General features: G+C 51.4%; 10 protein-coding genes across 10 annotated transcripts; 3 read left to right on the forward strand and 7 right to left on the reverse strand.

The window, feature by feature from the left end:
- Positions 1-403: 403 nt before the first annotated feature.
- On the reverse strand, positions 404-2,009 carry PHATRDRAFT_46088 (predicted protein). Its single transcript, XM_002180561.1, has one exon. The coding sequence runs from the start codon at positions 1,919-1,921 to the stop codon at positions 629-631; it is 1,293 nt and encodes a 430-aa protein (XP_002180597.1). The 5' UTR covers positions 1,922-2,009; the 3' UTR covers positions 404-628.
- A 1,331-nt stretch (positions 2,010-3,340) lies between these two features.
- Positions 3,341-5,746, forward strand: PHATRDRAFT_35971 (predicted protein; the record flags this gene model as incomplete). Its single annotated transcript, XM_002180358.1, has 1 exon — positions 3,341-5,746. One exon carries the CDS (start codon positions 3,341-3,343, stop codon positions 5,744-5,746), a length of 2,406 nt encoding a protein of 801 aa, XP_002180394.1.
- Positions 5,747-14,269: 8,523 nt separating this feature from the next.
- On the reverse strand, positions 14,270-14,836 carry PHATRDRAFT_46089 (predicted protein). The gene has a single exon (XM_002180562.1). The coding sequence runs from the start codon at positions 14,779-14,781 to the stop codon at positions 14,392-14,394; it is 390 nt and encodes a 129-aa protein (XP_002180598.1). The 5' UTR covers positions 14,782-14,836; the 3' UTR covers positions 14,270-14,391.
- A 704-nt stretch (positions 14,837-15,540) lies between these two features.
- Positions 15,541-16,494, forward strand: PHATRDRAFT_35973 (predicted protein; the record flags this gene model as incomplete). Its single annotated transcript, XM_002180359.1, has 1 exon — positions 15,541-16,494. The coding sequence occupies one exon, from the start codon at positions 15,541-15,543 to the stop codon at positions 16,492-16,494; it is 954 nt and encodes a 317-aa protein (XP_002180395.1).
- Positions 16,495-16,662: 168 nt separating this feature from the next.
- On the reverse strand, positions 16,663-17,274 carry PHATRDRAFT_35974 (predicted protein; the record flags this gene model as incomplete). The annotated part of the gene is made up of 1 exon (XM_002180563.1): positions 16,663-17,274. One exon carries the CDS (start codon positions 17,272-17,274, stop codon positions 16,663-16,665), a length of 612 nt encoding a protein of 203 aa, XP_002180599.1.
- Positions 17,275-17,811: 537 nt separating this feature from the next.
- Positions 17,812-18,808, reverse strand: PHATRDRAFT_46090 (predicted protein; the record flags this gene model as incomplete). The annotated part of the gene is made up of 1 exon (XM_002180564.1): positions 17,812-18,808. The coding sequence occupies exon 1, from the start codon at positions 18,658-18,660 to the stop codon at positions 17,812-17,814; it is 849 nt and encodes a 282-aa protein (XP_002180600.1). The 5' UTR covers positions 18,661-18,808.
- Positions 18,809-19,834: 1,026 nt separating this feature from the next.
- Positions 19,835-20,521, forward strand: PHATRDRAFT_12732 (predicted protein; the record flags this gene model as incomplete). The annotated part of the gene is made up of 1 exon (XM_002180360.1): positions 19,835-20,521. A coding segment is annotated over one exon (687 nt), but the record flags the coding sequence as incomplete, so codon positions are not given.
- A 283-nt stretch (positions 20,522-20,804) lies between these two features.
- PHATRDRAFT_35977 (predicted protein) lies at positions 20,805-22,686 on the reverse strand (the record flags this gene model as incomplete). Its single annotated transcript, XM_002180565.1, has 2 exons — positions 20,805-21,052; positions 21,279-22,686. The coding sequence occupies 2 exons, from the start codon at positions 22,684-22,686 to the stop codon at positions 20,805-20,807; spliced, it is 1,656 nt and encodes a 551-aa protein (XP_002180601.1).
- Positions 22,687-23,031: 345 nt separating this feature from the next.
- On the reverse strand, positions 23,032-25,551 carry PHATRDRAFT_46093 (predicted protein; the record flags this gene model as incomplete). The annotated part of the gene is made up of 1 exon (XM_002180566.1): positions 23,032-25,551. One exon carries the CDS (start codon positions 25,549-25,551, stop codon positions 23,032-23,034), a length of 2,520 nt encoding a protein of 839 aa, XP_002180602.1.
- A 464-nt stretch (positions 25,552-26,015) lies between these two features.
- PHATRDRAFT_20460 (predicted protein) lies at positions 26,016-27,763 on the reverse strand. The gene is made up of 2 exons (XM_002180567.1): positions 27,575-27,763; positions 26,016-27,463 (listed from the first exon to the last, which is right to left on the reverse strand). The coding sequence occupies exons 1-2, from the start codon at positions 27,666-27,668 to the stop codon at positions 26,058-26,060; spliced, it is 1,500 nt and encodes a 499-aa protein (XP_002180603.1). The 5' UTR covers positions 27,669-27,763; the 3' UTR covers positions 26,016-26,057.
- Between the last annotated feature and the right edge of the window lie 184 nt (positions 27,764-27,947).

The raw sequence follows: 27,947 nt of genomic DNA on the forward strand, positions 1-27,947 counted from the left end.
GAGAATGATCAAACGACTGGACATTGCTCTGGCGTTTGAAGAACGAATGTAGCTATCAGGATTGTGTTCTTGTCAACAACGATTACTGGTTTTTTTCGCAGGTTTCCATTTTGTTCTCGTCTTGGAACAGGGTGGACAGCGGAACACCCCTTAGCGTCGTGATGCTGTTTTCGGTCAATTTTAACTTAAAGTAATAGTAGGACAATTTTGACGCTAGAGTGTTCCATGTACAAATATGTAGGAAAAGACGAGGTTATACCTGTGAATTACTCTTTTTAGTGTTTTTTTGATATGCCATCGACTTTACTTTTAAAAATGTCGACGCTAATGTAAACTATGAAAAAATGTTCCAACGCCGGCACTCGTTACAAATGAATGATGAGCGTTCTCTCGACGGTGTGTTCCAAATGGTGGATATGTTCATACCGCACAAACTAGACGCAGGCTTCTCCAGGGAGCACCGCCAGCGGCAAAAATTCTCTCGCATCCGCTGTTCCCATAAAGCGGAGTCTTTGCCGTACATGCGATCAAGATACATTGAGAAAGAAAGCCCATTAATTCCAGTTATAATGGCGTTTTGTTCGAGTGAGCAAAGCCCGGAGATGCTCGTCGGGAGCCATCGCTGCGGTCATTGCTCTTGATCCTGGTCCTCGTCATCCTCGTCTTCGTCGAGGAGCATCACCTCGAGACTACCAAACGCAAGCATACTGACTTTACCGGTTTCGGGGTTCGTGCATTCCAAAATACAGTCGCCCAAATCCAAATCGAGCCAGTGCTGTTGCGAATCTTCGTGATTGACGGTGGGAAAGACCTTGGACACCCGCAATCGTCGAGCCGTGGTGGCCTCATCTTTCCGTGAAACGTGATCTCCGAGTCGCATCTTGGTGGCTTGCTTTTGCTGTCGTCGCGTTCGTTTGTGAGACTCGCTCACTGGCCGGTTCCGTCGATCGGTCGTCGATTGCGGTTGCCGTTGTTGGAAGTAATACTGCAAACGTCCGACCGGATGCAGGCAACCCAAAACAATGGATGGTTTCGGGTCAAGCGCTGCGGGAAGTGATTGCACACACGAGTCCAAGCGACGACGTTCGCGTTCACTCCAGTGCGCCGTCACGTCATCGCTGGTCCATTGCGCGGTTCCGTCGTCTAACGATGGTGGTCGGGGCGGCAAAGCCACATGCGGACGCTTGCGACTGTGCCATGGATGCGGTGAATGCAAGATGTTGTGAACTATATTTGGTGCTTTGTTCCCGTCGGTGTTGACGTTTTCGTACACCATCCGGGCGGGAAGCTTGCGTGCCGCCGCTTCCACATCGCTCCAGTCACCCAGCCAATCCGTCCTTCCTTCTCGTCCGTACTGATCAATCTGATGTATGATGGAAGAAAAGTCGTAGTCGGTAGTGGAATTGGTGTGACGCCGTATAATGTTGCGGATCCGCGCGTAATTCGTCACGTACTCCTTCGTGGACGGTGTGTCAGGGTGCGGGACGGGGCGCGACGGTCCGTTCGTATCGGCTGGGTCGGTTGATTCGCTGTGCGTACCACTTTCCGTTGGAATACGGTCATAGAGGGTTGGACTTCCGGAGGTGACGACACGTTGGACAACCAGTGCCGTGGCGAAGTGTCCCGCTTCTTCCAAAGCCCGACTCCACTGCGCTCCGACTCGATGACACCGATCTCGTACGCGGGCAATCGCTTCGGCCGTCACGACGATCTGTTGGGATTCCGGTGAGACAACACCTAGATCGTTGCCGTTGGTTTCGGCGTTGATGGTCGCCGAAATGCCCATCGTCTCTCGTTGTAGACTCTGCAGGGCTACTTCCCTTAAGGCGGCGCGCACACACGGAATGACGAATCGATCGACCGCTGCTTGCGAGGCGCGCTGCCAAAACGCGGGCTCCTTGTCGGGCACAGACGCTTCCATGCCCCTACTCAAATACGAAGACCGTGAATGCTTCACTGAATGTGTTCATAGTCCTTCCATGATACCGTAATGCGGATGGAGTAATAGATTCCCAAGGGGTGTGTTCACACCGATCCTCTCTGGAACTGAGGGTATCTCTAGGTTGGCAGCTTTTACAGTCACCTTGTTTTGTGCGACATCCTACTACCGTCTTCCATTTGCATCAATACGGGAGGGATATGTGAGTAACGCTAACTGTAATATAAAAACCGTTACGGGGCACGCTATCTCCGAAGGCGATAGAACCCTGTGAACCTGCGATAGATAGGGGTGGAAGAGGCCGTCTGTCGAATCGTAGAAAACTCCGTCACCACAAGTGTCAGAATCGTCCAAACTCCTAGGTGAATGGGAGAATAGCAGAAAGAAAAAAATGGAATAGAGGCGACGGCCAAGTGAACAAATCGCTATTTGGACGAGATCATAGATTTATTGGGACTACCTGGGTCCACGGTGGTGCGCTGCATTGCTTTCATGAACTGACAGTGAACAAATAACAGAGGATCCAATGATCTGTGTAAAAATTCAAAGTCCTCCAAACGCAGCAACTGAAACGTGTCCAATTGGTCTCATTTGCATACACGCCCCCACGTGCTTTTTCTGCCTCGAGAGCCCAAGATTCTCCCCCGAAAAGCAGGCAAACCGTTTCATTGTTTGCATCATGAGGAATAAACACACACGATTGTAATGTGATTTCCAGTTAACGAAACAAGAAGCTTTCAGTATTCCATTACTTGCATTGCCGCGAACGAATCCCTCTCAATGAAATTAGCGTCAAACCTGTTGAACATCTCCCTGCAACCAAATTCCGTATCCAGAATTTTATAACTACATACAGTGATTGCTGCGGTTTCGGGTACACCAACTGTGATCAAGAATTTCTATTCATCATGCTAAGTTGTGTCTATAAAGATTTAAAGCCACATCCTCGAACGCCACATCAAAATAGTAAACCTTGGATGTCCTAACTATAGGGAGCTAGCTGATAGCAGTGTTGAAAACCGTTACGCGGCTGACTCACAGTCAAGCATACTAGAACCCTATTTACATGAAATTTACCAAAGTAGGGGAAATTAAGTGTCTGTCGTCCCGTGTCACAGTCAGTTTCACGTCATGTTAGCATGCGTCGGGAAACGGCCAAACGGTTTCATTCTTGCCAACCCGAGACAACCTTTGTCACCTTTGTATTCCTTTCTGGATACCTTGGTTCACTCACAAGTGTTACAGTTAGTCAAAACCTTTGCTCTCTTTGCGAAATTCGTGTTGCGTGCGCTTGTTCGCTCGTTCGCTCGTTCGTTACGCATACGAGACAGTGTTGATGGCGCAGGAGTGTTCTTCGAGAGCGTTGACTGTGAAGAAACATCCTTTGTAGCACCCATCGCCATGTCGTCGAACGGGAACGATCCTCCAGAACTTCCCGGACCGAACAACCCCGGGAACGACCCTGCGTCAGTACCCGGGCCGCCGCCTCCGGTATCACACACATCACCTTATCCCCCGCCGCAACCCCACGCACGTTCGACGTTGTCTCCACCGCCGATTCAGACGCGGGCCGCGGCGGGTCCAACCCCCTTGGCCAGACAGGGATCACGGTATCATTTGACCCAGGCACAGCTCAGTCCCGCCGTGGGAGGCACAGTCTCTCGAGGGAACCCTGCACACCATCCCCCGTTGCCGCCCCAGCCCGCGTCTCCGGTAGATTCCCAATCCGGTGCGCAACCAAGTTCCGCCACACACAAGTTGACCAAGTCGTTGCAGAAACTCTTCGTCGCGACGAACGAATCGGACGGACGCAATCTCGGGTTTACTCCGTCGACGCGCATGGTGGCGTCGCACGAAAAAGCACGGGAAGCAAACACGGCTGCGGAGGCGCCCTTTCAGTGTCAATTCCAAGTCACCAAGCTGCGTTCTTGGCGGACGGGATATTTGCGAGTCTTGCGTCTCTACGACAACGAATTCGCCACCCTGGACGTGTCCAAAGAACCACCCACGGAAACGAATCGCTGGCGTTACCACTCGTTGACGGAATGGTTGGCCGTGCCTTCGAATGACCCAGCCGATGCCACCATACTACTCCAAGTCGACAACGACAAGCTCAAGCTGTCCTGTCACGAAGTGGATCGCGCAACGGTATTGACGCGTTTGTTGCGCGGGCAGGATCAGGCCGGACAGGCCAATCTGCACCATTCCGTCCTCTTGGACAAGGTAGAACGCTATACACGACACGGGACGGCCGTACCCGTGCAATTACAGGCCAAGCCCTATGGATTGGTGGAGATGGATCCGAACACTCATCAAACGATACAAACGTACACCTACAACACTCTCGTCGGCATGGCCCTCACGACCGATCACTCCTCTGGCATTGTCCTCTATTGGAAAGACTTGACGCCTGCCCGATCGGGAGCGACGGACGCTCCGACTTTTGTCAAATCGCGATTGTATCTAATTCACGCGAGTCGTCGTCCCGGCGGTAACGGTCGCAGCGATTTGACCACGACCTTGCAATCTCATCTGGAAACCCTGGGACTCCCCTTTGTCATGCAATCCTCCACCACCGTGGTACAGTGGTTGCAAGCGCGTCGGGCTTGGCGGACTGGTCCCGTCGCCACCACCTGGGCCGTCACCAAGCGGACCCGTCGCCACGACAGTGCCATCGTCGGAACTTCCCAAGGATGGGTCGGCGGTGTCGTGTCACGACATTTGGTGGTCACGGGCAGTGGACACGTGATGGAACGGGACGGCTCCGGAGTTGTCGGGGCCCGACGATTGGCGGATTTGGTCTGCATCGTACGTGAACCGTCCGGGGACGAACTGTTGCTCGAGTTTCGCGATGGCACCGTAAGGTCCTACACTAGTCAGCAAAGGGACGCCCTAATCGTATCCCTCCTGGATGCCGCTCATACGTTGGGGGAAAATACTGCCGTTTACGTTTCGGACGTTCCGAGGCAAGCCCATTGCTTGTCCTGGTTGCCCGTAGGGTTCGAGGCCTCACCGACCAGTGGAATTTTTCACAACGATGCCGTTCCTCTGTTCTGTTTGAAACGGGTGTACGCACTGTCCACACAAGCCTACGCCTACATTTCCCGTCAATTTGAGGCGCTTTCGACAGGACAGCTGGAACCGGTCGATGTGGTGCACGAGTGTCGCGCCGTCGTCGAAGGTTGCCGCGAGTTCAACGCCAGCGTCCCGCCCTCGGGTGAAGGACTACCCACGGGAGAGAAGGACAAGACTGTAGTCGGTACGATTGGCGCACTTTGGGGTCTCGTATCGGGCCTGCTGGTGGAAGACCAGGCCAAGACTCAAGAGACTGTCGCCGCCAGTGGAGCGAGCCGGCAAAGGCACGTCGCGGAAGCTACGGCGGCTACGCTCTTGCAGACGCTGTATCGTTTGTCCAAATCGGTGACCGGATACAAGAGTACAGCGGAGCTATCCACTTTTCTGGAGACAATCCCGTTACTGTGGACTGTGAGCAATGAGTTTTGCAAGTACTGGGCTTTACAAGTGTTGAACGTTTTGCTCTCTGGGGTTACTCCGAAGCGCGATCTCGAAACGGAATACATCAACAAAAACGTTATTATCAAAACAGGTGGAGTAGCGATAGTGCGAGGAATTATTTCGTCGCTTGTCGAGCCTTCCAAGACGATGGGGTCGGACGGAAGGCAACAGCTTTCAGACATGCTACTCATGGTGGCAAGCGATATTCTTCAGAGTCTGCTGTGTTCCTACAATGACACCACGTCTCACGACCACTTCACTGCATTTATTGAGACCCTTGGTGAACAGTAAGTGTCTAATATTGTCAATGATGATCCCTTAGATGTCAGTAAGACTCACGACTTCTTTTTCTGACCAGTTATCAAGCTCTACTCTCGACTCTCCGTTCGCAAACTCCTTTTGTTATTGAAAATACTGCATTGTTGTTGCAACTGCTGTCAACCCATGCACCAACAACGGCGGCAGCAATACGAGATGCAGCACTCAGTTCGGCTGTGTTGCTGAAGCACTTTTACTATGCGGTATTCAGTCCACTGGAAGGTCGAAGGTTCTTGAGTCGCTATCTCTGTAGCCTCTGGATGTCGGGTTCGGAAACTTGTGACGAAAAACGCTTGCTTAAAAGGATGGTTCCGCACGGTTTCCTTGCATATCTCAACATGCCAGCGCTGAGTCAAACAGAAGAAGAGCAGCTGGATCGACTGGAGCGCGATTTGGTGGAATCAAACATACCTGACAAACAGCAAATTAACGAAGGGTCCGGCGATGACGTAGCTGCGGGGACGAATACTGCTCGCTTACGTGCCAGGATGGAAATGATAAACGCCATTGCGTATCGCAGGTCTCAACCTGCACGGAAGGAGAACTTTCGAGTATTCTTTCATGTACTGACTCAAGACCACTCACTGGCTGATCTAATTTGGTCTCAGCAAACACGACGTGAGCTTCGTATTGCCCTAGAGGGAGAGATCGAATACATCGATCGGGAAGCCGACGCCAAAGGATGGAACGCTATTGCTTGGAACCATCAACAATTTCGGGTGAACTATCCGTCTCTAGAAAACGAAGTCAAAGTCGGGAATGTTTATATGCGTCTCTGGCTCCAAGCTGGAGACGGTTTCATTCGGAGTTGGGAAGAGCCCCTTCGATTGTTTGAACACTTGTTCCGTCGCTTTCTTTGTGAGATTGACCGAAACACAAAAGTAAGTCTTGTGCTTTCATGTCAATTGACGTGGTGAAGTTTCTCACTGTATTAGCATCACTTGTGTCAGGTTACCATAATGTGTATTCGATGTCTCGAGAGGCTCTATGCAATTCATGCAGCCGCCATCGGACCATTCACGGATGTAATGATTCTCGTCCATACGATGGCATCGACAAAGAATATCGAGACGCAGCACCGTCTTCTAGGGCTTCTCGCCACCTTATTGGGCGTTTCTGGCGATAGCCACTCTCAGAAGGGAGCAAATATCCCTGAGAACGCAGAGCAGCTTTTGAACTCGGACAGCATCGGCCAGCTCTGCCAATTTGTGTCCTGGGGCCATACAAACGCAGACCAAGTCGGCAATATCCTTTCTCGGATTGTAGCCGATGCGGAAAGTTCCAAAGTATTGATTACTGATGGATCTTCTTCACAAGCGATCAAGGGAGATGATAACAATGTTCATTCAGCAGTCTCTCCGCTTTCAGACTCAGGCTACCCGCCTGTCTGGTTTGTGGCGTCGACAAGAAAGGTACCGCCCCCTCCGGATACCATCCGAGGACCTTTCCGAGTGTCTGAGCTCGTCACAAAGATGGTCGATGGAGATCTGAGCCCTTTCGATCTTGTCACAGCATCTCACGTAGAGGCATATGATTCGGACGTTACCGAAGATGCGGTTCGTGAGGCTCTCATTGATACAGGGAAGTGGAAACGACTGAGCGAGATTTGGCAACTTCGCTGGCAACTATGTACTGATGGAAATAGTTCTGGTATCTACTCACCATCTGAGGTGGCCCTATTATCGTTGAAGGCTCTGACACGACTTGTTGACCTACACCGGAGTCTTGATTCTAGAGGTGTTCCGTACGTTCCGATTCCAACGGCGAAGCGAATTCTTTGCGGCTTGGCACGTGGCGTATCAGATAGTATGGATACGGGAGCTTCGGCTCTCTCGATCGTCAGCCAGGCCTTGCTTTGCAACGACAGTCGTGTCATTGATCAAGCAGCGGAACTGCTATACAAGCTGACGTCCTATAATGATGAGGCGATGTCCAAGTTCTACCTTACTGGTATATTCTTCTTCGCATTATCCTATACAGGAAGCAACTTCAAGATGCTCGCCAGTCTCTTAAATGAAACTCACCTCAGACAGCATTTCCGATCAGGTTTTGCAGCTGCAGCTGACGAGGAGGAATTGCCTTTAAGAGATCGCAGCGTTTTAGGGAATCTGCTACCAGAGGGCGTTTTGTGCATGTTGGTCAACTATGGACCGAAGCGCTTCGCGGAAGCATTTGTTTCTGTGGCTGATACACCGGAGGTCATCTGGACCCTGGATATGCGAAAACATTTGATAGAGATGATACGGCAACACTTAGGAGACTTTCCGCTCCGGCTTCTTCAGAACAACACAACTGAATACGAATACTGCCCTATGCCGGGCGTGGCGTACAAGAGGCTAGAAGGAGAAATTTTTTGTCACAACTACTATCTACACAATCTATGCGATGAAAATCGTTTCCCAAACTGGCCAATTGCCGAACCCGTCGAAGTCTTCCGTGCGTGTCTTGAGAGATTCAAAAAACAAGTGGGTCGGGACGAATCGGCGGAAGAGGTCGCTCTTGAAGATGCACGAATCGCTCTGGAATTAGGGGAAGGAGATGGAAGTAAGGAGCTTCGCAAAGCGTACCGCACGCTGGCGAGAAAATATCACCCCGACAAGGTACGTTCGCTACGACGGAGTTGGTTACTGTCATTGTTGTTTTGCTTGTCAACTCAATTTGCTGTCATTGTTGTTTTTGTTTGTTTACTCAATTCTTGTCATCTGTCTAGAATCCTGGTGGGCGTGAAACCTTCGAGAACATTCAAATGTCGTACGAACTTCTACTTCCAATAGTAGAAAGAGGCGGAAAAATCAGATCGTTTGCTGAAAGCACCGCGGACAACACACGGACCAGCGACTGGACGGAAGGTTTCTCTGGGGGGAAGGGGCAAATGGAAACAATGGAGCTGCTTATAAAAACTCAGTTGCTCCTCTGTCGTCGTTTTACAAAGCAAATGAGCAGATACAAGTATCCAGCATACGGAATTCTCCTGAGCTGCGTGCAGCTACCTGATTCCTGTCAACAAGCACTGAGCAAGGATAAATCAAAGCTCGCCAGTACTTGCCTTCTCCTGCCGGAAAGAGCTGAATTTGTTGGAACCGCACTTAAGCTTCTGTTCTCTACTTGCTTAGTCTCTCCTCTCAACTCTGAAGAGCTTGTTTCAGAATCAGGTATCCCTGTTCTATGCAATCTTCTCTTTTACTTTTCGGATGCACTCGCAATGCTACAAATAAAGCCCGTCCTAGGAGCCGCCTCCGCCAGAACTGTTTCAGAGATTTTGGGTGTAATCGTCCATACAGTTGCTGGGATTGCTTACTTTGAATCTGGGCGTAAATCCATTGGGGGTTTTGCCGACTTAACAAAGTTTTGCGTCTACTGGCGACGTTGCATAGATGGTACGGTATGTCCTGATCTTGACGGGAAAGACATTCTTGTGAAAAGCTACGCTCTCGAAGGCATTGCAAGCATGGCTAAGGACCCTGCACTCCAAGAGATATTGATTGGAGCTGGTATTGTATGGCCGATGCTTCGGATGTCACTTTCCTACGATCCGACGCTAGACCACGATACACCACATCTAGATCATGAGGATCTTGGTGTTTCTGTATCGGCTACAAATGTTCTTGCGAAGCTGGCAGTCCGCGGACTAGGTATGCTTTCAGGCATTCATCAGGATGCTCCAGCGAACGAGCTTTTGACAGCATCGCTGGGAAAACTTTTGACCCCTCCAGTTTCCCAAATGCTTCGAAATAACCGAACGGGACAAATATTGGGAGTACTGAATAGCAATGTCGAGAGAGCCAACATTATTTGGAATGTTAGCATGCGACGACAGCTTTTGCTGACCCTGGACAGAATCGAAAAGGAGAGACCGTCCGACGCTAATCCTTCCGTTAAGGAAGAGTTAGACGTGATTGGAGGTTTTGAATTTGAAGCGCTTCGGCAAGAGCTTTGCGTTGGGGGAATCTATGTCAGGCTGTTCAACAAAGATGGAAAAGAAGCATTTAGCTGCGTGTCGAATCCCACTGAGTTTGGTCAAGAGCTGCTCGAGCTTGCTGCGACAATCTTCAACAATAGAATGATCGAAAAGTTATGGAAACCACTTCCTTCTAGCAAGGTTCCTGTTGGCGCACCTTTCGCTTCTGCGACAGAAATTACCATTTCAAGCAACGATTTTCAAGCGGTGATGACAGCTATAAGTCTTCTTGTACGTTACGATGGGCTCCTCGACGACTTCGTTTGCACCTCCACAATAGGGCCACAAATCTTATTCAGCTTTCTGGAACTACCGGCCAAACTAGAGGTATGTTGCAGGTTAATGAACTTCCGCGCGCTTGCTGGTAGCTCAACGCGCCAATTCTTTTTCTCTTGTTCCTTTCCTTTAAGGTCTTTAACTTAGGATGCGAGATTCTTTCTTTTATGAGTTCAAAGCAGCAATTTGCGGATGCTGTGTCTCGAGAAAAATGCCTTTGGCGTCTTTTTCGCGTTTTGGAGAGGCCTCAGAACAACGAGCATCAGGACAAGGTGGAAGCTGGGTCCGAGGAGGACGAACCGAGGAAGAGGCATGGGTGGTTGGTGTTGGAAGCACTGTCGTCCTCCCCATCCATTGCGATGCAACTCTTTCATACATCGGGATGGATTGAGCTGCTTGGAGTACTCGTTGGCTACTCAAAATTTACAAGAATATGGAGTGCACGAGTTGGGGCTGCGAAAACATTGTCTCGTCTTTTGTGGGATCCTGCGACCGGTCCGCTGGCTGGTAAGTAGTCTACTCATCCCTGCGACTGGCTAGTGTCTTTTTGCTGACGGGCTCTCTCCTTTCTGTGCAAGGCCCGCTACTTGGGCAGTTTTTACCGGCGACTCTGATCACACGCCTGAGGGAAGACCCCGAAGATATGGTAAAGAGCTTTGATGGCGACTTCGATTCGCCTGAGCTTATATGGGACCAATCAATGAGGTCTGAATTTCGCAACGAACTCGATAAACACTTGGATAAATGTTTATCTGACCGAGAAAGGATAGGACCTGATCACCAGTTTTCCCTTCCGCCCGAGGCTCGAGTACGATATAAAAAGCTTGACGACGAACTGTACATTGGCGGGGTATACGTGTCACGCTTCCTGAAAGAACCGACATATAATTTACGAGATCCGACAACCTTTCTGGAATTACTCCTCCAACGATGGAAAAATGAACTCGAGAGATACTGTATGGACCCCCAACGGCAATCCATGGAAGTAGATTCAACGATGTTGACCCAGGCTTGCCAAGACACTTTGCAGCTTGTGACAACCGCAAGCGTCTTTTTGTGCAAAGTTCGAGAGTCTCTTTGCGAGAAACTTTCTCAATGGGGTTACATGCCTAGATCGATGTATTTCATGCAACAATCACTGGTCAATGAACTTCTAGGGACACCCTTGCTTTCTGTTGTACGGATACTACACGTTGCAGCTAATCATATTGCAAACGTGGAATCGATTGCTCTGAGTGGCGGAGTGGACGGTAAGCAAGGGATCGTTGACCTATCTATCCAGGCTATAGGGAAATCTGAACTACACCCCGACTGCGCTTTCATGGTCGAAATGTTGAAGAAGGTATATGTAGGGGCCCTTGGCGATATCAAGGCAACTCGAAAGCAGGCTGCCAGAAGCACTGAGAACATACCTTCGGTGAACACCCTGTCACAGAATCAACTCGCTGCTATGGCCCCTTCCCCGGCACCCGGGGAGGGACCAGTGCGGAAAAAAGTCAATGTTGGCGACGATCCATTGGGAATGTTTGTACCGGCTACGAACCCTGCGATGAGTCTCGGTCAAGGGCATCCGCAAAGAGACTCTTCGGCAGCCCTGTTCGAGCACTCACAGTTGCCTCACCAACAGTCCGGGTATCTTCAAACGCGGGAGTCTTTCCAGCGTGAGCAGAGCATGGTCTATCCACCATCACAGCCAAGTGTCGTTGCCTATTCACAGCAGTCTGTCCCGCAGATGTCAGGGGCGTACGACCAATTACGCTCTGACTACTCCTATTCCCATCAACACACAGGGCATTCTGGGATGTATAGTCAGCGAATTAACAATCCGCAAAACACCCACGAACAAGACCAGGGACAAAGTTCAGGCCCATACACCAGAAACGATCAGCAGCTCTCGTCTGGCCACACTTTCCAGCAGCCTTCGTATCAGCAGCGATCCGTTGAGACTGAAAGACAGAATCAACCACAGCATCAACACGCCGTATTTGTGTCGAACCAGGCATATACCAAAACGGCTGCCAGCCAATTAACCAATCCAAACAGCCTTCGAGGCATACCTCCTCGGCAAGGAACTGGAGACCGGGACTTGTTCACACATCAGCACAGTCATCAACACATGACGGAGGGCTCGAACACTCAGCGTGCAGATCACAATTTGCACCTACCGCAAATACCGACAAACCAAAGTGCTCATTCCTATCAACTCCCGACCAACCAGGGGCACCCCCATGCTCAACCACAAGGAGCTCCGAACCAACCGTCAGCATCAGTTCCACTTTACCGTTTACCGCAAGTTCATTTTCAGAACCAAGGTTACGTTGCAACGCAGAACCAAACTCCGGTACAATCTGGAGTTCAGCAATATAGCCAAGGTCAGGCTCGGTCGTTTTTGGACCTGACCCAGCCCCAGACTCAAAGAAATCATCCCAAAACCTTACAGGCCACTTCGACATTGCCTATTCCCGCCACACAATCACCTTTCCATCCTTCGTTTCAAGGACCTCGTATGGTCGAAACGGTGGAAGGTATGCAGCCGCCCGCGCCGAGCACCGAAGGTACCGAAATTGATGCACGATCCAAGCCGGACCCTAACGTCACTGCGGAACAACAGGCTGTCTCCACGGATGGCGCACCAGGTGCTGCCCAGGGACGTGTGGTGCTGCTGCAACAAGCCTTGTCGTTTGACCTTTGCGAATTTCTCGTGGACAAGGTGTTGGAGAACCCCACATTGCAGAACGTCAAGGATCCATCCGGTGCGAAGGTTCATTCCATTGAACTACTGAAACTGTTAACGAAAGATCCGGGCTATGGAGCTAAATTTAAGCTCGTCTTAGAAAGATTGCCGGCGTGGAAGAAATACAAGTCTCAAGATCATTCCTTGTTGATAACCGGACATGAACAAAAGACGGACTACTTTTTGACCGATGGTGGTTCCGGCGAACCTAAAAAGATGCTGACCGAAAACTAATAGCATGTAGAAAGGTCAGAAGGCATTTGATCTAAAAGAAAGCTTATTTACTATCAATAACTTGAACATCTCTTCCTTGGTGGCAACAATGTAGCCTCATTTTGTTTCGCTAGCGTGGTAGCGTACAGGTTAATCCACTCTTTTCACTAGGCCATTTTGAACGTACCGAGACAGCCGAAGACTACTCTAGCATATCCAGGGTTGCAGGGTTACCAGCACGACCGGGAAGTTTTTGACTGCGAGCCCCAATGATTGCGTATTTCCTCTCGCGTAACTGGCCGAGAAATAGAGTTTTTCATTTCGACTCTCGGCAATTACCCAGATGGAAAGAAGAACCATTGATGCACGCACCATGAGCAACGACGACGGAAGAGAACTCCGACGTGCAGACACACCTGTGCATCGTAATGGATCCCGCCAACCGCCAACGCCGTCGCTTCCAAATCGACGCAAGTATTCGCACCCGTCGTGGCCGGGCCAAGAACCTCGGACACCAGGAGCAGTCCGAAGGAATTGGCGACACTTTCTGTACATGGAGTCGCTTTCCGTATTAGTGTGGGCTTTGACGGTGCCACTATTTCGAATAGCCTTAGTGTGCATCCAGCAATTTTCGTTAAACGCTACGATCGTACAAATCGGGACTGTGGACGTTGGGGACATTCTTGGTCCGCTCTGCCGGTGGTCTGTGTTGTACCTCTTACCAGCTAAAAAAGGGTTCGACCAAGCAGCAGGATTTGCCTATGGTCAAATTTGGTGGTGTCTTTGGATAGCGAGAACGTTTGGTAGCTTCCCTAGTTTGACTTGTCGAATCGCGGAATGGAAACTGGGTCGACGGTCCAAGGGCGAAGTTTTTGTCGCCATATTCCTGCACGTGGCGCTGAGCGCCATTGTTTGGTATGCTTTATCGACTGCATCCCTGCTACGGCAAGGTTTCGGACCCCTTACATACAGCGACACCGATCTGGTGTCTGTTTGGTTTTACGAAGTATTGGTCAACGCTCTTTTTGCTGTGGGAGTCCACGTCGTGCCGGTCCTTCTCGAGCTCAATCAGCTGCCCACCTGGTGGACTGGAATCTGTCTGTATCCCCTCTACAGTGTATCGGTGGATGATGCGGGTCGCGGGAGCTGCCTTTCACCTACGGTATTGCTCGTGCACGGCCTGCACTACGGCAGCAGTGTCGTCCGGGTCGCACCCCAGCTGCTGGGCGGTTGGCTGGGTGGGATGGTTCTGCAACGATACTTTCCCGACGAGCCGGCAACGTGCGTTCTACGCGAGTCAAACGAAAATTCGAATACGGCAAACTAAAATTGTTTCACAAGTACGTACAGCATTGCAGTACGGTGGGCGTCAACACCAAAAGGTCGCCACGGCTGGGTGTTCGCGCGGACGTTTCCACCCTCGTGTTCAGCGACGTCTTACTCTACGTTTTCGGGAGCATGCATGGCGTCAACACAGGCTCGCCATATTTGATCGCGGACTTGTTGTTGGGACACAAACTGGAGAAGGGCGGCTCGAAAGAGCGTGGGACTCTGGAACTGGGAAACCGTCGCGCCCGCACTAGTCAACACCGTCTGGACCGACCGAACCAGTAGAGTCTTGCGATGCGGTGAGAGTTGGAGGAGCTGTTGCACCGCGCCGTCGAAATCCCACGATACTGCCGAGTATGCCGCCGACCAAGCCCCCGACGGGACCGAGGAGCAATCCGCCCGAGACGGCACCACCCCCCGCCCACACGCCCTGCTTGAGAGAATTGCGTGCCGTTTCCCGCATGTCGTGATTGTCTGCGAGGAATCCCATGAGTTCATCGTGCTGGTAGTCGATGGGGTCGGGAATGTCGTCACCCGCTGGATAATCGTCCATGATGGCGCTGCGCGTACGCAAAGTTCAGATGTGAGTCTAGCAAAACCAAAAGGAGATCAGAGTGTGAGAGTCCGCGCGTTGATAGTGAAGCGAACGATCGGGCAACACCGAGAGTGGACGCGGTAGTCCACGACTGACGTTGTATGGCCCGCGGAGATTCCGCAAGTCCCGAGACGTGGTGGGGGTGTAAGGTCGAGCCAGCAACGTAGCTGGTACAGTGATTGTTACCGTGAATGCTTCTATTCTATTCCCTCATTGCGTACCACAGTACGTACCACGGGTCTACTACACTTGACGATGAGTTCCAACGAGAGGAATTGTCAAACGTGACTGTAAAAATTAAAAGGGAAGGAAGGCGCAACGTGTGTCGCTCGTTCCACAATTTCGTGTCGTCCATGGTCCTTGCGGGGCGAATTCCGTTCCCTTCCACTCGCGTCCTTCGGCGGTACTCCAGAATATCATTTCAGTTCGTATTGGTGGACCCGTATCTTCCGACATGAAAAGGCTATTTAGAAATATGCTCGAGCGACCTCCATAGGCTCCAACGTCCACTCGCATTCTCTTTGTCGTTGTCACACTTTTACATCAAGATCTCCAGGATTCCCTGTAGGGTACATCGGTAGTTTAGGTTTCAGTTGCAATAGCTTATGGAATACACCTCCGCACCATCCACATTTACAACATCCACCACAACGACAGTCACCATGACGGTGACTCGACAATTGACCAAAACTGCGGCACGAGTCTTTGGTCAGCTCGAGGGCGGCGGTAATCCCGTCACGATCTTTACGTCGTCTGTATCGTTGCAACCCGCCACGCGGGTGGCCCTCGCGCAAAGCTGTGCCTGGGAAAGTGTCGTGGTGGATCGGACACGTCGGTCCATGGCCTTTTACCTCCCGACGGGAGAACCGGTCGACTTTTGTGCACACGCTGCCATGGGAGGAGTCACACAATTATTGGCCCCGTCCGCTGGTTCGGACGCATCCCAATCCGTGTCCTTTACCACGGACCACGCCGACGACACGACGCGTTATACGGCACACCTCCACGACCACAACATTGTAGCGCTGGACCTACGGACCGTGTACGAAGAGGCGCCCGTGCCTCATCCACCCACCGTGCGTCGGATTCTGCGCGAAGCCTTTGGACTGCGCGCCGGCGACTTGACGCAACCGCCGCCCCGACAATCGGCAGACGCGAAACCACCCTACCCCACACTCCGCAACGCCAGTGTCGCGCGTCCCAAAACCCTCGTATACGTCAATTCTTTGGAAACTCTGCACGCCGTCAAGGTACCACCCGTCACGAATCACCATTTCCGTGTCGCCTGCGACGCGATTGGTTCCACCGGTGTGTACCTGTACGCGTTCGACGCCGCGGACGACACCTGGGCCTGTCGGCAGTTCCCGCGGGCGTCCGGGTATCCCGAAGACCCCGCCACGGGCGTTGCCGCCGCGGCTCTCGCTGTGGCGCTGCACAAGGCCGGACACGTTCGGGATGCCTACAAGTGTACGCAAGGGACCGCCATGGGGCAAGGGTCCGTCCTACTCGTGGAAGATATCCAACGCCGCAACGCCGACAACCACGTGTCGCTACGGATCCTGGGACGAGTGGAAACCGACGAATCCGAAGTTATGGAGATTGAGGAACCGGAGTAACAGACACCGCAGTCTATGTTGCCGCTATAGTCATTAACACTTGCACAAACACACCAATCTACACATGTTTAGGCACACGCACATACGCACGGGTACAGATACAGATAGACGAAATATACGCCTTTCCTCTACGAACCCTCGTTCCCGTACCGAAAGGTGCGGATCTAGCTATAACAGGTTCTCCACAATTGGTCGCGCGTTCGAAAAACCTTCCTTCTTGGGTACGACACTATCCAAATAGGATTCCGCAACGTGGTCCATATAGGTATTCGGATTTTCTCCGGCACAGCCCGCCAAGCCGTCCTTGGGTCCCAGTTGAATTCCATGCCAGGGTGCCGCCGTAAGTCGGGCGTAGACGGATTCACGTGCGTTGGGGGGCGGCAACCTGGAGGGCACCTGAGCGGCAAACCGCGTCGTTTGTTCCAAATGTTGCGCCAGTGCGGCGGCGAATCCCTGATCGTAGTACGCGTTGGAGCCGCGGGTCGAGCGCACCGCTACCATGGATTGTCCCGTCTTGTTGACGATCAAGGCGAGCCGCGCCTGCTCGCGGGCTTGCACCCGCTGCTGCTCCTGAGCGAGTTTTTGCTCTTGTGGAGTACTCGTGGGAGCGGACGACGCGAGATTCGTCGATTCTGTCGACGGGTCCGGTAGAGCCGTGTGCCCGGGAAAAGAGGAGGAAGCCCCGGAACCATGATCCGTAACGTCGTGGTCTGGTCGACTCGGTCCGTCCAACGCCGACGCCTTGGTCTCTTCGTTTCCTCCGCAGCAAACGTTGCCCATTCTATCGGTTTATAAATTGCAAGCTGTCTTTTTTGTAACAAGGAAGGTCACTACCTATTTACAGTTAATGGAGGTGATAATCGGTACTTTCCGAGTCCGACCGACAGAGAAGTGACCAAACGGAATACCCGTAACGATTGATACCGTGGGCCCTCTCCATCCGGAAGGGAGAGAGGAATGTTGCGGCCGGTGTCCCGCGCCCATCCAGCAGCATTATCCCACGGTTGGATAGTGCGGCGTTTACCGACAAAGGCATCGTTTGACTTTGATCGTTAGGCGTATGCACTACTACTGCAGGTAATCGGGTCGTAGGTAGCGATGGAGAGACCAACCCTACCCTGAAGGTCATCCGAACCGTCGGCGAAGTCACCGTCCAATAGAGTCCCATGAGTCCACCCCGTCGTGGACGGGTCCACGGGATCTACTACCTTTTTTCCAGAACTCAAATCCCGGGGGTCCCACCATTCCAACACAAACCTACCCCCCAATGGGACGCACACGTATCCTGGGGTGAGCTTAGCGTTACCGATATTGACGTTAGCGGGGTCGGGTGTGGGTACCGACCGTCCCAGTCACCGTCATGGTCGTGTTGCTCGTGGCCTCGTCGGTACCCAACTCTTTCCGCAAGAGCATAATGCAACCGTCGGGATCATCCGGATTGTCTATTTCCCGATACGCCAAGCTCTGGTACATGGCAACGGCGGGAGTGTTGCTGCGTTCCACACGAATAAAGATTTCGTGACTCCCGAGTTGGTCGACACAGAATTGTTCACAGGCTCGCACCAAGGCCCGGGCAATCCCCCGGCGGCGCCAATCCGGATGAATGCACAAATCCGAAAGATACGGCCGCGGATTATAGGTGTAGGAGGTGGGTCGATTGGGCGTCCGGGCGTCCACGTCGCAAAAGCCGACCAGGTCTCCGTTGGTCGGTGCGAGTGCCACGAGCATGCGGTGCCGGGCCCGGTCGTCGCCGTAGGGAAACCCCTGCTGGACGCGATTGAGTTCTCCCAATCGGTAGAGCTGCTTCCATGGACCAGTGGTGTTGGCGTAGAAACTACTCAGAATAATGTCCGCCACCGATCCCAATTCGGCATGCCGACACTCGCGAATCGGAATAGAATCTGGTGCGTTGTTGCTGTTGTTGTTGTCGTCCCAAATGGTCCGGTCCGCATCCGGATTGTGCTCATGGTGCGTCGCCCGTCGTAGAGTACGACTGGTGGAGGGAGTTGGGGCGAGTCGGAATGTACGAGGAACCGTTCTCGTGGACGACGCGATAGTCGGTCGAATCCAAGCCGCGACCAGGCCGGGAACGATCAAGACCACGGCCAAGACCAACCACACAAGGATTCCGACACCGCGATAAGGGTGATGCCATGTGCCCGTCATGATCCCTCACCACGAGCAATACCCACGAGCAACACGTACGTCGTCAACCCCCGGTGTGTGGTTCTTTTGGGTCCGGTGTCGATGGATGCTGTGGCCAGCGTCGTGCAAGGTTGGCTCCGGTTCCGTTTTGGAACCCTGGTCTTCGCCTGACTTGACTGTGACACTGACTGGGAACGAGGGAATGATATGGACAGAGTGGGGTAGGGAATGGCGTGGGGACGTGAGAATGTCCGCCTTCCGTGCCGATCGGGGGAAAAGACAGTCATCGATACCCACCACGAGTTCTGTGACGTGGATAAGAGTATGTGTCGCATCCTTTTTAAAATACTCGTAATATTATTCTATTCGAGTTAGCGGTACCCATCATTGACTGTGAGAGAGCATCCCCGTGGAATAGATTACGGTAGGACGCACAGACGAGTACGTAATTTTGCCCAACTGTGACTTCGAATAACGTGTATGACGTGTAACCCGTGTAGTACCTATACCGTTTGCCGTATCTTGTTTCGACTCGGCGCTCGTGAGAATCTGCACGCTCTGAATTTGTTGGATCTACGAAAGGGTTTTCTCTGCACGGTAGTGGACTCCCTACCTATTTCCCTCGACACACTCCGCGTCCCCCTGGATCTCCCGGCGAGTCTCACACAAACACACACACACACACACTGGGATCAAACCCATACTCCATACTTATATACATAGACTCCCATATCCTACCGTAGTCACCATGCTCTTGTCAACTGGCGCTTTCCGGACGGCTGGACGCCGCATCGCGTCACAGGCGGCACGCCGATCGGCATCGTCCCACACCGTCGTCCCGACAGTCGCCGCCTCGTCGTCCCACCAAGGCAAGTTACTCGCCGCTACGGGCATTGCCCTTTTGGGTGCCACGGCTCTTTGGCAACAACCCAACGTAAGTAGCAAGTGTACAGTACACATACACACACACACACACACACACGAGCTCCGACTACGTAGACTCCAAACCCCTGTCGACTTTCAGTGGGACCTTGCCTCACAAACCCCGTATGTGGCACTTCTACTCTCTGCTTACCTGGTTGGCATCTCATATGTTGTTTTACAGAAAACACACGCCGTGTCCCGCTCCCAATCGGTAGAAGAGGCCGTCCGAGCCACGGAAGACAAATTCGGCGCCTACTGGCCGCGCAACATTCTCATTCTCTTTGGTCCGCCGGGAGCCGGCAAGGGCACGCACGGACCCAAGATCGAATCCATGCTCGGCGTCCCCCAACTGTCCACCGGAGACATGTTGCGCGAAGCCGTCGCGGACAAAACGGACGTGGGGAAAAAAGCGGAAGCCGTCATGAAAGCCGGCGGTCTCGTCGGGGACGATATCGTCGTGGGTATTATTCGGGACCGGATCCAACACGCCGACTGCAAGTTTGGTTTCATTCTCGACGGATTCCCGCGGACGCTCCAACAAGCGCAAGCCCTGGACGCCATGCTCGCCAAGGAAGGGGCCGTCGTCACCAAGGTCGTTGAACTCGATGTCCCCGATTCTGTACTGGAAGAACGCATTTGCGGACGATGGATACACAAGGGATCCGGACGTTCCTACCACGTCAAGTACGCACCGCCCAAAACCATGAAGAAAAACTCCAAGGGGGAGCCGATCCCGGAATCCATGAAGGACGACAAATCGGGAGAAGCCCTCATGCAGCGGAAGGACGATACCGCACAGGCTCTCACCAAGCGCTTGCAGGGTTACCACAACGAAACCGTTCCAATTCTGGAGCACTACCGACCTAACGGCGTCGTCCGATCCGTCAACGCCAACCAAGGTATGGAAGGCGTCTGGAAGGAAATCCTACAAGCCTTGGAGCGACCCAAGCAGGCCTAACGAAAGTGTGCGCTTGAAAATATACAAAACTAACTGGCCCACAACTGCACTAGCGTCATTTCGTTGCTTACAGTAGCAATAGCTATTCCGAGCCACGGCTTCGATACGCCGTCGTCTACATTGTCTAAACGCACCGTATTCTGGGCTCTACACCTGCACTTGGTCTAGCTCGGTTCGTTTTTCCAGACGGTCAACCTCTTGTTCGCGCTTCCGGATAGGCTAACGTCCGTCGTCTGCAAGTCTAGACGCAACGAATCCTTACCTTTGTGCACGTGCACGTAATCTAGCTCGCTTCACTTTCGTCCCCGGGCAATTTGTCCCTGCGCTTCCGGAATGGCCCCACCAACGCCTGTCGTATCCGACGTGTCGAACGAGCAAGTGCCGATCTACTTCGTTCGAAAACGAGTTTACTTTGCGCTTTCGGAGCCTTGGAGAAGTCTCGGACAACCTGCCAAACGTTGGGCATGCGAATGGCACCCGTCTCCAGTCCTTGTTGCACCAAACCGGCGGCAAAACCCAGCACTGCACCGGCTAGAATTAACGTCAATTCGTCCTCCTACGTTGTTTACCCCAAAGCACAGACAGCGAGTCAGCAATACGCTAACGTAATCAAACGAAGGAACGAGTTCGTGCAGGTTCAATTTACCTCAAAGATGGGGTGCAAGACTACGAGGACAAAAAATCCAAAAACAGATGCGTCGGTGAGCTGACGGTCTTCCTGCTTGGGCCTCTCACATCTTTCACTCGCCAGGCGTACCTCGTTCGAATTGTCTCGACGTCATTTGCTCCATCTTGACGCGCAATGTTGATTCCAACTGTAAAGCTTTGTCCATGTAAGGAAACAGCACTGGTACATGGTTAGGCAATTTCTCCAAAGCCTTGGCGGCAGCGAGCTTCATCGTCTCTGGCTCGAGAGTGACGCGAAAACCATGGGTAATTTTGTGCACAAAATTGGTAAAATGCGAGGCAAACATGGTCGCAAAGGCGGGTTTTGTGGCAGGATCGTTCAGAACGGAATACCACAGTTGTTCGGCCGTCAAAATTTGATTGGCAAAAAAGGCCGAAAATTCTTTGGCCACTTCGGGTTGGCGTCGTAAGAACTGTCCTTGCAAAACAAAAGGTCCAATGCGGGTAGGGTCGACAGGTTCAAAGATCCATTTCAGGGCCAGCCAATTAGTTGCGAGACCAACGATACCACCCCCAATACTCAAACTCCAAGGATTATCCCAAAACAATGCTACCGCCATCTGAATCAGCCCAAGCAAGAAACCAAACCACAGGCCACTGTTGGTTAAAAAGTCGAGTTCCTTTTGTCCACAGATTTTGAAGAGCTCTCCGAGTTTACTCCGATCGCGGAGCATCTGATCTACCACACAGTTCCGTAGACTAAAAATAGAATCAATGTTGGACTGCATGTTTTTCGTAAGACCTTCCAAGAACTTTCGATTAAAGTGCATCATTACGCCCTGTGATACCGAATCCAGCCCCTGAAAAACTGCCGACGGCATTGCCGTTACCCATTTCGGAAATAGATCCTGGAGGATACTGTTGGTTAGTTTCGGTACTTCCGGAGCAAGCAAACTGGCCACTTTTTTGGGATCCAGGCGCGCAAATACCTCTTCTACAGTCAACAACTGCGATGTGACCATTTCCACCATGGCTTCGCTCATGGGACGGGTTTTGCAGGGAACGATCCCTTGCCATCCCAAGAAGCCTAGAGGTATCTCGGGTCGTCGATAAATTGGGATACCCCGGAATCGGACGGGGTAGAAGATCATTTGAACCGCCAACCAGTTGGTAAACCATCCGACGATGGCGGCAACGCATGGGATGAGTAGATAAGTGCCAGGGCGAGCTTTGAATTTCGCGACAGCCTTGTCGAGGGGACCCGACTTCTTGTCATTTTCGTCCGCGGATGTCGTGGTAAGAGGACCGCGACGTCGAGGACGAGTAGCATAATCTGGCGTTCTGAAGTGAAACCTTGAGATTGGGTTCCGCCCTTGCAATAAATTCGGCTCGACTCGCCATATTACCGGAAAAGACGACGTCGTTGTAAAGGCAGCGCTGGGAGTGATGATTAGACATAAGGCCGAGACGATGCCGAATCTCCCGAGTTTCACTCCGTTGCGAGTTCCTATACTCTGCACCTGTCTGTGGGATGGCATTGCACGTGCGGTGCTTGGCATGGAAAAAGGAAACCCGTTATCTTCCCTATTTTTGATGGATATCCATGAGATGAAGATGCCGACGAGAATGGCTTGATGTTTTGGATCGACAATCAGAAAGCTTGGATTTGTGAAGCTGCCATGACCGTGACGACTCAAGTCGGACGCTGGCCGTGTCGTTCCCCCCTCATTTACATAATACGTTTCCAATAATCCTGTATATATGTTTGTTTCTAATACACAAATTGGACTACTCGCATTATGGCCATGAGAGGGATTGCAGTATCATTCACCGTAGCAATCGTTTTCTAACAGTAAAATACAACAAAATTCGGTGCAAAGCGACTATGGTATTCTCCACACAAGATTTGTCACTGGCTGCGGTCCGATCGTTTGAAAGTCGGCCGGCATCGGCTGAATCCGTTCCAACTTCGCATTTTCGATACCGGCGTCGTCAAGGCCTTTTTGGCAAAGGCGTGCGAACTTGATAGGGTGAGTGCTGGCGCTGTTGGTCGTAGTCCAAAGGAGACCGCCTTTTTTGACCAAATTTGCAGCAAGTGCAACGAGCTCGTCCATGTCGTTCTTGATGCTCCAACGCTTCTTCTTGCGACCCCCAACACTAGACGACGGCGGATCTAAAATCACAATATCGTACTTTTCTCCTCGTTTTGCCAATCGACTTAACCAATCAAAACAATCCCCGTAGATTGCGTCGTGTCGTTCATCAAACTCAATGTCGTTAGCTTCCAAGTGAGTAGACAGGCGATCCAACCACTTCTTGGATAAATCAATACTCACGGTGGATGCTCCTGTCGAAGCCGCAGCTACGGAAAAGGCCCCTGTATGTGCGAAGCAATTCAATACTTGCGTATCCACACAACAGTTGCGGGACAACCAGGCTCTTTGTGGGCGCTGGTCCAAAAAGATACCCGTGGATAGGTCTCGATCCAGGTTCACCACGTATTTGACACCGTTCTCGACAATCGGAAAGAATTCAGGAGCAGGCTTTCCTTCTAACAATCGAGCTCTCGCATTGGTCGATGCACCCATGGAGCTGCGGTCCGGACTTGACTCAATGTAGTAAATGCCAAGTGTGTTACCGTCGTGAATCGAAGGAAGTGGGCCACGAGGCTCTTTCGGGTCGTGTTGCACCAATAGCCATTTGTCGTAGCGATCCACGGTCCACCCCGGGAAACCATCTGCAGCTCCATTTACTTCTCGGTACGCGTTCGTCATTTCGTTTTGCTGAAGCGAAGCGCGGCCCAAGAAGGAACCCGTCGTGTACTCGAGATGATTCCGCCGATCCGCCAAAACCGCAATATCGTCTGGAAACATGTCAGTTTCCACTTCACACGTCTCGTCGAACACCAAACTAGAGACGGACATGGATTCGCAATGGATAAGACGCCGCCTTGCACGTCGATCAAAAGGATTACCAGCAGGATCACCACGGATTCCATCCTGGAATTGCTTTTGACACAGCTCTACAATACTCGAACAAGTTGAAGTTTTATCCGGAATCAACACTCTTACAGTTTGAATCGCATCGTCGCCTCTTCCTTTTCGAACCTTTGAAACAATTTCAAACTTGATGACATCATTTGACGAGGATGCAGCGTTTCTGTTCTCCTTGCTCCTCGGGACCAAATGACCGCCGTTTCCAACAACAGTCACGTACTCTGCATACTCTACAAATATCCTCTCTGTATTGGCTTTTGGACACAGCAAAACCAATCCCGAATCATCAACTTCGCACGCTCCAGCTATAGCAGTCCAGAAGTTTCCACCACGAATAGGAACACCTTCACCAGCCTTCACATCCTTTAGCCACGTGATGACAGAAGGCCGCGCTGCTTCCGCAAAGGTGGCGATTTCACTCGCTCTTTGCTTTCGACCTTCTATCCTTCGTAGGTTAGACAGCGTTTCTTCGTCGAGGTCGCGATGCTCGTCTTTGATATGGCTACGAACCGAAGAATCGGGATCATCGTCTTTCGGTGGCATGATTAGATCCGCAGCGAGCCGCTTACTGCGAGCAGGAGCTTGAAAATCCGTACCCAGGTCCTCTTTCATTTCTTCTAGCTCCTCGGGCGTCAAGAGAGCCAAGATATCCTCTTCACTGTATTCTAAAATATCAATGTTTCCATCTTCATCGACGAGTTTGACCTGCGTTTTTGTCTTGCGACGACGCTGCTCCTGAACCGCTGGCATGCTCTCTTCGGTGTCTGTGACCGTTCCTTTCGCTGTCGTCTTTTTTGATTTGGAAGCTTGACTGCCTAGTATCGACCAGCCGGCAGGCTTTTCAACCAAGTAAGCGAACGATCCGCTTCCTGCTTCTTCACTTATACGAATCTGACCAACGAGCCTAGGCTTCAGTCCATCAACTAAAGGATCGCAATGCTGAGTTGCCGGCACCATTCCAAACTCCTTTGCTTGCAGGAGAGGGTTGCGTGTATCGACAGTAAACACCGTTTCATTTTCATTCTCATTTTCTCCCTCTTCTTTTCCAATGTCTTTTTTTGCCGGTGCTACCGCTTGCTGCTTTGCCGATCGCTGTGAGGCATACAGGTACTGTTGTTTTGGGCTTTCGACACGGCGACGAGTGCGACGGGTAGCTTTCTTTTTTCTGGATGGCTCCGTGCCCATTGCGGAATACTTGGACGGACTTTTCAGCATCTTCTCTTGAAGTTCTTTAATGGTAATTTGTTTGCGTTTGCCACCGCCTTCTGTGCCGGCTCGTAACGCTGCAAATGGCTCGAACGTTCGGCGACTCGTGGGAAGCTTTGACGCCATCGAAAAGCCATCGCTCAAGGCTACGAAACCCAAAGCAAGTAGCGAAGCTTGGACACATCTAGAACCGCGCTTCATCGTGCTAGAAGAGCACAGTTAGTCCAAACTTATTGCCGCTTATTTTGTTGCTCACAAAGTGTGCAGCACAACCACAAGCTCGATTTCGATCTAGATACCGACTCGCAATTTTCGCTTCACTGGCAAAAATTCCGTAACGAAAGAATCGGTTATTGGTTTTTGATGGCTTTGGCATACAACGGCTCGGGCCGGTTGAAGAACGAACCGCAATGCACTAGCAATCGTGGCAGCCGTTTTTCGAGTTTTCATCGCTAGTTTCAGGGATACCTTACGATCTCAAAGGGAAGCAACTCGTTACAAATACATCACATATGCTCAGAAACTATCTGCAAAACCCAAACTTTTCATCTTCTAGCTCGCTGGAGTGAGAATGAATCAGCCAATATCGCGGCATCCATGAGAACGCCGGCTAGTGAACATAGATTGTAAAGCTAATCTCTCATCTCGAAAGAGGTCAATGCTTTGGCCCGCTACCAATATTTATAGCTGATTTAAAGGCGTAACTTTTATTCTTTCTTTTCTTTCTTGGGCGTCGGAAGCACTGAAACGATAAGGTAGAACACAACACATCCTATATGCCCGAAAAAGTAGTGGCTCTTCCAGTTGTTCCAGGAACGATCCAGGGCCAAAAGCGGAAAGGGAGACACCATGTATTCCACGGCCAGCGATGTGAAGAGAATCGTAACAATCCCGTAGAGACTCCATTTTTCCTTGGAAAAGTAGGGTGAAATTTTTTTCCTCCCCAATCGCTCGCAAACTGTGAGCATTGGGATCGACATGAAGAACAAGTAGTATCCGGGGTAAAAGCCATGCCAGAAAGCGGACATGCTGTACACAGCAATGAGGCTTCCGTTCGTACGAATATAAACATATCGAGTCAACCAAACAGAGGTCTTCTTGTTCCATTCCTTGGACAGAGTCTGAACGTTCGATGCCGTTTCGAAGCCCCAAATATTCATGTTCGAACAGTTCTCCCATCCCTTCGGCTTGCCTTCTTCATCGAACCCTTGAAATCCCGCGTACCAAAGGTTGTTGGCACCCTCCGAATTCTTCCATGCAAAGTAGTACTTTTGACGAACAGCCAGCAATCCAACCCACATATATCCGTAGCGCACATGCCATGGTTTAGCCAAAAAGTCAGCAGTCAAAACAACGGGCGTTGAACCTTGGGGATTGGAGGGATCATTCAACGGAAACATGCCACCCAAGAAGACGAACAGACCCATATTGATTAAACTGGTAAGCAGCGGACGTAGGGTCGGCCACACATTGCTCGGAATTTTGCCGCGAGGTTTTCCGGCATCGTCAAATAAAATTTGACCACTGCAGACGTCGCGGTATACAGAAAACTCAAAGACGGGACCCGACAAAACATTGGAAAAGCAAAACGTGTACCCAAGAAATTCAATAAGATTCGGAAGTTGAGGAAGGGCGTACTCCGAGCACTTTTTGGCTGCCTTGGAATCTTTACCCTGAGAGAGCACTTCGCCGTCGTAGAGGTTGTAAGCAATCATGTACAACTTCTGCGTCAAGACCATCTGTGCGCCCGTAAAGTCCAAATCATAACCAAGATAGTTTGTGTATTGACGGTGCAAGTGCCCCATGACAAGATAGAGCATTGCGAACAGCGGAACGAGCGTTGAAGTGGTCTGTCGCGGCAAGATTGCCAGAAGACCGTAAGCGATTAACGAAGTCACGAGCTGATGAATCCATTGCACGCCAAGGGTAAACTGTAACAAGAAAGCTCCCAACAAAAAGGAGAAAAGATGACGAAGCTGTCCGTACGGAATAGTATTCATGATCAAGGCAAGCGGGTAGCACAAGAAGAGACCCAAGCAATAGTTCAGGGTTTCCACATCGAAGCCGATTGCATCCGACAGTGCCTGTACCTGCTCCCGGACGACACCAGGAACTAAAAGCAGGGCACAATATAGACAATGAGGTCGTGTTCGAAATATCTGCCATAAATCATTGGAAAAACAACGAGAATCAATGCCCCCTCACCAACGCAATTTCCACTTACCAAGGAAAACCGTAGGCTCAAAAATTGGCCCAAGCGCATAGACAAACTCTATGCTTTGATCCAGCACCTTGGTCAAGGCTTCGGGGAGACTCATAATACCACAAACGCGAAAAGAGATCTGTAGACGTTATGTTAAAGCACAACAGCAACTGACTAAAGTTGTCATGCTCGTCCTATCGATCGAAACAATTTGCTTACCAGTACACCATGTCTTACAGTTAGCCCTGGGAACGGTGATGAAACCAGATTCACAGTCAACGTCGACCATTCAGGCCAAGAAACGTCAGAACGCCCATTTGGTGCACACGCCGGATGAAGAAAGCTAAGAAAAGTGGGAAATGCGAAACAGGTAGCTCAAATCCGGGTCTTTCAG

The sequence above is a fragment of the Phaeodactylum tricornutum genome, chromosome 9 (genome assembly GCF_000150955.2).
Source record: "Phaeodactylum tricornutum CCAP 1055/1 chromosome 9, whole genome shotgun sequence".
Lineage (NCBI taxonomy): Eukaryota > Bacillariophyta > Bacillariophyceae > Surirellales > Neidiaceae > Phaeodactylum > Phaeodactylum tricornutum.

Bases quoted from the DNA above. Each gene is read 5' to 3' on its own strand.
- PHATRDRAFT_46088 (XM_002180561.1), bottom strand. From the start codon at position 1,921: ATGGAAGCGTCTGTGCCCGACAAGGAGCCCGCGTTTTGGCAGCGCGCC.
- PHATRDRAFT_46089 (XM_002180562.1), bottom strand. From the start codon at position 14,781: ATGAACTCATGGGATTCCTCGCAGACAATCACGACATGCGGGAAACGG.
- PHATRDRAFT_20460 (XM_002180567.1), bottom strand. From the start codon at position 27,668: ATGAGTCTCCCCGAAGCCTTGACCAAGGTGCTGGATCAAAGCATAGAG. The intron at 27,464-27,574 runs GTAAGTGGAAAT...CCCTGCTTTTAG, and splicing joins TGAGCCTACGGTTTTCCTTG to TTCCTGGTGTCGTCCGGGAG.